This window comes from Elephantulus edwardii, unplaced genomic scaffold (assembly GCF_000299155.1).
Source record: "Elephantulus edwardii isolate Elephantulus edwardi_28Jun2011 unplaced genomic scaffold, EleEdw1.0 scaffold00015, whole genome shotgun sequence".
In the NCBI taxonomy this organism is placed as follows: domain Eukaryota; kingdom Metazoa; phylum Chordata; class Mammalia; order Macroscelidea; family Macroscelididae; genus Elephantulus; species Elephantulus edwardii.
The window spans coordinates 26,445,444-26,454,212 of NW_006399765.1; the positions used below are offsets into that span (position 1 = coordinate 26,445,444).

Here is an 8,769-nt window from a genome sequence, read left to right on the forward strand (position 1 = left end):
CAGTTGAAGAGTAGTTTACATGTCTAACTAAATCCTCCAGGGTGACCAAAATCAAATGATATCAGCCTCATAAACCCCAGTTTGATGCTTCAGAAAGTCCAACTGTTACGGTTACTACCGGAACCCCGATTATCACAGCTGGACTTGAGAGATGGGGGTGCATCCAAATTTCAGCTCGTGCTCAGAAAAACGACAACAAAATCCTGTTACTCCATCATATGAAGCCCACCAGCCTGGCTTCTTCTCAATCAAGTGAAAGCGATACGTTCTAGTTAATGAAAACATCTGCTTACCTTCTTCCCCCCAAAAGAGGAAATCAAGTTTTTTTGTCATTTGGTCGGTAATGTGCATTCTCATAATTTCTCTTTTGTAGCATGCTGCTGGATAAGTGTTGATATGACACGGGCCTTTTTCCTGATTGGAAAAGGCACGTACAGTGAGTTCAAGGGCGGAGGTGAACAATGTGGATGGCTTTAGTAAGGGGCTGATTTCCAAAATCCCTGATGCCAGGGACAATTTGCTGCTATCAAGGCCACTGGAACATGGAAAGCGCCCCTAGGCCGTAGGCCTCCACGGGGTAAGACCTCCCTACAAAGGACGCCTCTACAGGACAGAGCGGGGCTGCCCCCTTTAGGATTCAGGCCTTCCTGCCTCAGGGCCGGTGGTGGATTAACACACTCGGCTTACTTAATAGGCCTCCAGCAATGGATTTTAATCTTTTGGGGGGTAGAGATCATGACCACAGTTCTATTTAGGAAATGATTTCTCCCCTTGGGGATACTATCAACCACACATATGCTCCCCACGCCCCCAAACACACACGGAAGCTGTTAGGTGATCTCGGCCCCAGAGCAACAGAAGTCACAACGTACCATCCAGCGTGCCGCTCGCCGGCTGGCTACTAGCAGGGCCACAGGCGGAGTACAGGGGTGCGGAGGCTCCGTAGGGCTTCTGGGCGCTCAGCACACTGGGTGAATCACTATCGCTGGCAGCCAAGAACCTGGGTCTGGGGGACAATACTGATGACGCCTGGGGGCGGAACTCCGGGGACAGGAGGCTGGTGAACTCTGGGAAGTGGCACTTGGGGAGGTCACATCTTCTCCGAAGGGGGTAAGTGGGGACCGGCTGGTCACTGTCCAGAACCACCACACTGGCCTTCAGTCTTTTGGGGAGCAGCTCCCCAAATTCCAAGCTGCTGCTGCTCCGGGCAGGATAAACGTCTCTGGCCGGAGTGGCCCAGGGGCCTTCGCCCTTTGCTGGCTGGTCTGAGGAGTTGTGGAAGCGGCTGCCGCCCGGGGCACCCTGAGGAGCTCTTGGCTTGCCATCGGGTCTTGTGGTCTTGTCGGGCATGGTGGGGACGATGGTCCTGGAGAAGGGCTCTGACTGTGGCTGTCTGGTGGGGGTGGCACCCGCTGGAGGCCGGTGGGACTTGAGGTTACTGGGCGCTAAAGTGCTGGCGTCAGGTCCTGGGGCCAGGGGTACTTTGCCCGGAGCTGGGGGGACTGGAGCTGGGGGGCCCGGTTTCATCTTCTCTGACGGTGAGGCCTTGGCCTGGGCAGGGAAGGCAGCCTTGGCCTTGGCTTTGGAGGTGCCGGCCAAGGGGATCACGTCCTTGCCCAGCAGGGCGGGCGGGCAGCCGGTCCTCCGGTTCCGCAGGAGGGCTTTGCTCCGGCCGTTCTTGTGGAAGTCGGGGTTGTATTTGTGCTCCAGACGCTGGTGCATCATCAAGACCTCCGGGTAGAAGGTCTTGAAGGTACAGAAGGGACAGGTGATGCTGGAGATCAGGTTTCTGCCCAGGGAAACGGCCCGGTAGCTGGACATGGTGTACATAGACAGATTCAAAGGCCTCTCCTGACAGTCTGGGGTGGCCTGGGGCTGGCCATCTGGGTGGTGCCCCTCATACTGTGCTGTCTTCTGTCTGAGACTGGCATCTCCGTGGAGGGCGGCACTGGTGGCCAGCTGAGTGTCCCTGTGGAGGGCGGCACTGGTGGCAGGACGGGTGGCAGCGTCCGGGAGGTGGTGTGCCAGGGGCTCAGCCATCACCCTCTTTCTCAGCACGTCCAGGTAGGTGGGACCGGTAGGCGGGGTCACCTTGTCATCACTGCCACTCGAGGGGTTTTTCTGGAAATCCTGAGTATCTCTGGGAGGGGAAAAGAGGACGCTCTGTGGGGCAGAAGGCATCTCCTTCAGCTGCTTGGCAGGCGAGCTGCCAATGGCTTCTTTGGCACCGTCGTAAAACCTCTTCAAATTTTTGGTCTGCCCGCTGTTGGCGGCGGGGAGCATGGGCACCATGTCGTCCGGCTCCGGGGCCCTACTGTCCGGCTTGGGGTCAGCGGCGGCGGGGGCTTCCACCTGATGGTCTTTGTGGTGTCTCTCCAGGTGGTAGCGAAGGGAAGTCTTCTGCGCTGCAGCATAGTCACAGAATTCACATTTGTACGGCTTCTCACCTGCGACAGGAAGGGCAGAGTGTTACAGGGTCCACAGCTCACCCAAGGAGATGCTCTACAGACAAGAGCCTGGGATCCTTTCCTCTTCCCACATCCTCCATGGTACACAGCTCTTCTCTCTTGTCTCCCATCACTCTACTAGCCTGCAAACTTGCATACAAACCCCTCACACACAAAGAATAAAAAACACGAGCTGCCTGGTAAACTGTGCTCATATCATCTCTTCATTTAAAAAAAGAAAACCAAACATAACAAAATCTCAGGTAAATGAGCACTATTATTTACACCCATCATTACTGTCATTTATTGTTGTTCTGTGCCCTCAAGCCACCTGCAACTCACAGCAACCCTAAGTACAAGAGCACTAAACCCTGCTCTAGCCTGTGCCAATCTCACTGTCTCTGACACACCTAGCCCCATGACCCCCCAGTGACAGAATCAATCTATCTCACTGAGGGTCTTCCTCTCCTGCTCTGTCCCTCCACCCTCCCAAGCATGACGTCCCTCTCCAAGGACTGATCCTGCCCTACAACATGTCCAAAGTATGTCAGACGAAGCTTCAGAATCCTTGCCTCCAAGGAGCAGCCTGGCTTCACCCTCTCCAGGATGAACCTGTTTATTATTTTATTGTTTATGATAAATAAAAATAATAAGAATGTCTAGCTAAAAGCACAGAGCCACAGCCATGAGTTACACAGCTAACTGAGGGGCAGGGCTGATGTTCCTGTCAGAGGAGGCAGCCACACCTCACGCACTACAGCTGCTTTGATCATCTAAACCTAGACCCAGATCTAATGACACTACACCCAGTTCTAAAGACCACAGCAAGGCAACTCCCTTCATGTGATTAAAATTTAATCTGGGAAGGGAGGGGGGGAAGCTGTGGCATTATGACCTATCAGTAAAGGCTGGATCAAGCTGTGGGTCAGGATTTGACAAGCCCAAAGCCAGGGAGTTGTCCTTCTTCGATAAACTACAACAGTGGGAGCTGCAGTGACAACAAACGAGAAGGAGCACTGTCATCTGTCATCCTGTTCAGGATTTCTTCCCGAGCCAGTCCAAGGGCCCAGCTGAACAGACCAACAACAAGTGGTCAAAGCAGAGCATCGCCAGTGCGTGTCAGAGACGGTCTCACCTGTATGTGTTCGGAGGTGAATGTTGAGGTAATAATTGGAACGGAAAAATTTCCCACAATAACTGCACTCTCTTGAGGATGTGAGATGCTTCATTTTTCCTCCATCATCGCTTTTATCTTGAGAAGAGAAATAAGAGGAGGCTGAGTCATCATTTCTCGAGCACCCGGCGCGAGGGACCCACTGTGTGGGTTACCAATGGTCGCACTGCCTCTTGGGCAGCGGTGGGCACAAAGGGGAGTGACCAGTAACCGCTATGAAAGCTTGGTGACAATAAAAACGAAGTCGGCATTAAAAAGTTTAAAAAAAAAAATTAATAACAGCCAGTGGCTTAAGGCATGTGACTTTAAAATGCAAAAGATAAAATATTCTGGGCAGAACCCTTTCCTGGAAGCATAAAGAATGCGCGTTGTGTGTGCAGTAAACACCCAATGCCAAGACTGAAGCGTGGCCACGGGTGTTAGCAGCCTTTGCCTTTTTTCTGGGTGCAGCTGAGTTTGTGACTGTTAAGGCATAGTTCCTTGTTGGTTTAATCACAAGGAAAATCATTTGCCAGGCCAGACCACGTGGCCAAGGCACTTGGGGCTGAGGTTGGACGGGGACAGTCCAGCAGTGGACGGGATGGCCAGCTCCCTTCAAGAAATCCACACTCCTCCAACCCAGGGAGGGCAAGTGGTCACGCGAGTGACCACCAGGGGGCGTCAAAATCTAACAAAAATCAGAAGTCTTGGGGCCAACACCTAGGAAAGTTTCTCAAATTCGAGGCAAGTTTTGGCAAGCAACCTCAAGTCTCCTCAAGATGAGTATTTTAGATATAGATAAAGGTCCCTTTTGTTAAAAGTGCATCAAACTGCCACAGGGTTAAGTACAATCAAAATCTGGTCATCTCTGAAAATTCAACTTCATCATGTTGTTTTGACTTAAAAACCTGTTAGAACTCAAAATGCAAACTCTGTTGAGTCAGAAGCAGATCAAAGCTCCCTCCTCTGAGCTTCCCAGGCTGTGAATGGGATTACAGGCCATCTTTCGAGACACTTACATGCTCCCTTGAAAATCTGATCTTCCCCACCTTCCATGGGTATGGGCAAGCAGACCCTGGCCAACCTCCAGGTTACAAAGGACACAGGCTCTAACCCTTGACCTCTTAACTCCTCGAAGGAAAACATTCACTTGTTGCAACACAAACAGCCTTGATCTAAAAGCTCTCCTGAAGACTTGGGGAGAAAAGAAAACCCCACACCGTTTTCTTCCGTGTCGTTTGATCTCCATTAAAGAAAATCTAAACAGGAGGGTCTGAGAGTGTCAGGACGGAAATGTCTCCAAATGAATTCCCTTCCTGTAGACAGTGTCACTCAAGGGTCACACAATCACTCCCAACTAGGTGAGTCTGGACCGACTCCCAACCACATGTCAGGACCGAGGGAGGGTGGTGCCACTTTCAGAGTGATGCCGTGTCTTCGTTTGAAAACACAGGACGTGCACTATCTCCATCGCTCCGGTTCCTGCTGCATATGCGATGCTACCTGGCTGGCCCCACCACCCCTTCACGCTGCTGAAATGACTCCTTAGAAGCAAGGGGTCCACAAGCAAACTTGGCAAAGAGAAATGGGGGCAAAGACAGGCTGATGCAACGTGCAACTGGTACAAGAAACAGTGCTTGGTCACAGATAGTAACAAGAGGATGGAGAAGCCCAGCACACCCATCCCATTCTAAGTCTTCTATCTCCTGGATGGTGCTTCGAGGGGTTGGTTCTACTCTGTCCTTCCGTCCACAGTGCCCACTGAAAAGTGGCCTCTGCATTTCTGAGGACACTAGAGCACCGTGACCTTACCAGACCATCACCCCAACGTCACAGCGCATATATGACATCATTTAGACAGCGTAATATGTTCTCTAGGTCTCTTTTTAACAACTGAGAGTCTGAGCTACACTATCTGCTGGGTTTCTAGTGTTCATGAAACATCCAGTCATCAAAAGATATTTCAGCCAATGTCTTACACCAACCTTGTTGCTTACCAATGGAGTAATAATAATAACAACAGTAAAAGCTATGTTGTCAGGCTGATCTTGGGCCTGGGACACAGGGCTCTGGGTAGACAAACAAAACAGTGGCACTAGGGAGGCTCTGGTGGCCTAGTGGCAAGAAGCTGCACTGCAATCCCAGAGGCATGCGGTTCGAATCCACCAGATGCTCTGCTGAGAAGGGGGGACAATCTCCTCCTGTACCAGTCAGATCTGATTTGACGGTACACACACAAAAGTAATAAAATTAAAAACAAACAAAAAACAAAACAAAACAGTGGCACCGTGACTTGGTCTTTGATTAGGACCATGAACTGAAATTTTTTGAGAAACCCACTCTATCCCCATGAGAAGTTACCCCACTATTACAAAGAAACAGATCAGAATCTACACACACAAGAGCTCCAGGTTACTCAATGTGTTACTTCCAGGGTGGACACTGAACTTCTCAACCAGAGGTAATACGGAAAGGACCGGGTCACAGTCTCCCCGCTCCTCAGTGAATGGATTTTAAGCTGTCTTGAAGCAGCAGAATCCTTCTGTCTAGGATCAAAGCCAAGTCAACACTCGACAGACACAAGCCACAAGCCCTCGGTGGCCCTATCGCAGAGACCGCCCTTGGACAAGCTCAAGCTACCCTGATTCCTGCCAACAGTCTCGACAGGCAGGTGGGAGAATCACAGGATAAGTGGGTCTTGCCAGAAAGGGATGTGTGTGGCCATGAGGATGGCATGTCTTCATGGGAAGGACAGGGAAGGTTGGCAAGACTGAGGGTCTCCCTCTCCCGAGGATGCGTAAGCTTTTCCCTCCCCCCACGCTTCCTCCCCTCACTGTGACACTCAGACATGTCCCCTGGGGATAAAAGGCAGGCTGCTGAGAACCCCTGCTCGAGGCTGACATGTAAACCCACAGAGCCTTTGTTAGCAGGGCATCAAATCAAGGCATTTTCAAACGCAAAGAAATCTCGGGATACTTTTTAAGGCCACCCTGTTATCAGAGAGGCAACCCCACGTAGACCAGCAGGGGCGACTCCCCTTCTGGTCAATGTCCCCCCCCGCAAAACCCCTGGTGACACTTACCCAAGTGGAGCCCCTCGCTGAGCCCGTCCTCAGAGCTGTCTTCCGAGCCACCTTCGCCTCCGTCCGCTGCTCCGTTTTCCACGATGACAACAGGGGCGGCCAATTCTGGGGAACCTGTTTGCGGCTGGCGGCTGTCCCCGGCCATGGGGGGCAGCTCAGCGTCCGGCCGTCTGTCCTTCTTGTGCACCCGGGAGTGTAGGACGAGCTGGTGGTAGGTCCTGAAGGCCTTCCCGCACTCGGCACAGTGGGTGGGCTTCTCTTTGTTGGCAGAGAGTTTGGGGTCTGCGTCTCCCCCTGCCGCCGCCGCCGCCGATGCTTCACCTGCTCTGGCCTTCTCTTGGGACAGGCCTGCACAGCCGCCTTTACTCGTCTTGGACTTTCCAGAACCTTCCGGATGGTTCTTGGTGGCGCTCCAGATCTCGCCCAGCTCTTCCTTATCGGAACTCGAGTCGTCGTTATCCGTGCTTCCTTCCTGCCCGGGCTCCTTGATGTCCCCGAGGCACATGGCCACCTTGCCCTTGGTGGCCAGCTGCCAGGCCTGGTAGGTGGTGAAGGAGTCGAGCTGCGGGATCCACTTGGCCGGCTTCTTGGTGACCTCTGAGCTGGCCGAGGGTCTCAGGTTGTGGAGCTGCAGGAACTGGGCCTGGGAGAGCCCCTGGTCCTCGGCCGGCGGCCAGTCGGCAGCCGAGGGGCTCTCCTTGGCGTGCACTCGGCTGTGCTCCATGAGACTCTCCTTATCTGGAAAGAAGAAGCCGCACACCATGCAGATCTTATACGGGGACGAGGCGCTGCCGTCGGCCACCGCCGCCTCCTGCACCACCACCTCGTTGATGGTGGCCGGGCCGTCCAGGCCGGGCTGCAGCTTGCCCCGGGCCCCCGTCTTCCCCGAGTGTGTCCGCATGTGGTTTTTCAGGAACCAGGGCTCCTTGAAGCGGCGGCCACACACGTGGCACCAGTAGGTGAAGGAGTCCTTGTGCCTCTTCATGTGCACGTCCAGGTCCAAGGCCCTGCCGAACGCCTGGCCGCACACGGCACAGCTCAGGTCCTCGCTCTCGGGGCCGCTCTGCTCCGGGGGGGCCTCGGCGTGCTCACGCCGCTTGTCCAGGGGGCTGAGGTACTGGGCCTCGACGCGCAGCACGGCCGGCTCGCACACGGTGGGCTGGTGCTGCACCAGCACGTGCTGGTTGAGCTCCTCGGAGCGCAGGAAGCTCTGGCTGCAGAACATGCAGTCGAGGGCCAGGGCCAGCACGCTGTCCACGTGCGGGGGGCCCCGCTCCGGGGTGGCTCGGAAGGGGATGGCGGTGGCCCCCTTGACGGCCAGGCCATCCTCCACCTCCATCTGGGCGCCCAGGGCGTTGCCGTGCACTTCATGCCCATCCATGTACATGAGGAGAGACTGGGTGGGCATGGTCACAGGCGATGAGGGGACAGCCGAGCAGACGAGAGCTGGCAGCGTCCACCGCGAGGCTTGAAGAATTAAGGCCACTTAGGAGACGTGACGGGGGGAGGCTTTGAGATGAGGGTCAGCGTGGCTTATCAGAGTTCAAAAGGCAGGAGAGCAGAGGGTGCCCTCAGCTCTGGGACTCGACGACAGGGTGGCGGTCAGTGGGCCTGCTCACCCACTAGGGTCGGTCAGCACCTGGCGCAAGTTCTCGCCTTGTCCAAGGAACTTGGGACGCAGCTCAATGAGATGCTAATCCTAGGAACCTTCAGACAAGGGGTTTCCAAAACCTGGAGGAGAAAGCAGAGGGGGGTCAGCGCTTTAAAGAGACCAAATCCATCATTCACAGTTAGTCATTCATCTTCCGCCTGGACCGAGAAGGTACCACCATCCAACTGCCTATCACCTCCTCACAAGCACGTCTGCCAAACCCCCAGAACTTTATGCCACCGGCCACTCGTGACATCACTAACTCTGAGAAACGTACAGGCACGGAGCTTTCCTGATCCAAGGCGAATGCTTATGTTTCAGGACAGAAACCAACTACAGCGTGGCAGGTTTAAGAACGGGCCCCGGTGGCACCCTGGTTGCAGTAACTGGCTGCAAACCAACACCTGCTTCCTCAGGAGAGTTGAGGTGCTCTGCC

The 8,769-nt window shown here is 54.2% G+C and overlaps 1 protein-coding gene across 1 annotated transcript in view; it reads right to left on the bottom strand.

Annotated features, from left to right (window-relative positions):
- The window catches only part of ZNF217 (zinc finger protein 217), a 9,100-nt gene extending 1,010 nt beyond the window's left edge, over nucleotides 1-8,090 (bottom strand). The window contains exons 1-3 of the mRNA XM_006881758.1: nucleotides 6,683-8,090; nucleotides 3,583-3,699; nucleotides 873-2,447 (exon numbers count right to left, since the gene is read on the bottom strand). Coding sequence (XP_006881820.1) covers nucleotides 873-2,447; nucleotides 3,583-3,699; nucleotides 6,683-8,090 — 3,100 coding nt within the window. The remainder of the gene's footprint in view (nucleotides 1-872; nucleotides 2,448-3,582; nucleotides 3,700-6,682) is intronic.
- Nucleotides 8,091-8,769: the final 679 nt, after the last annotated feature.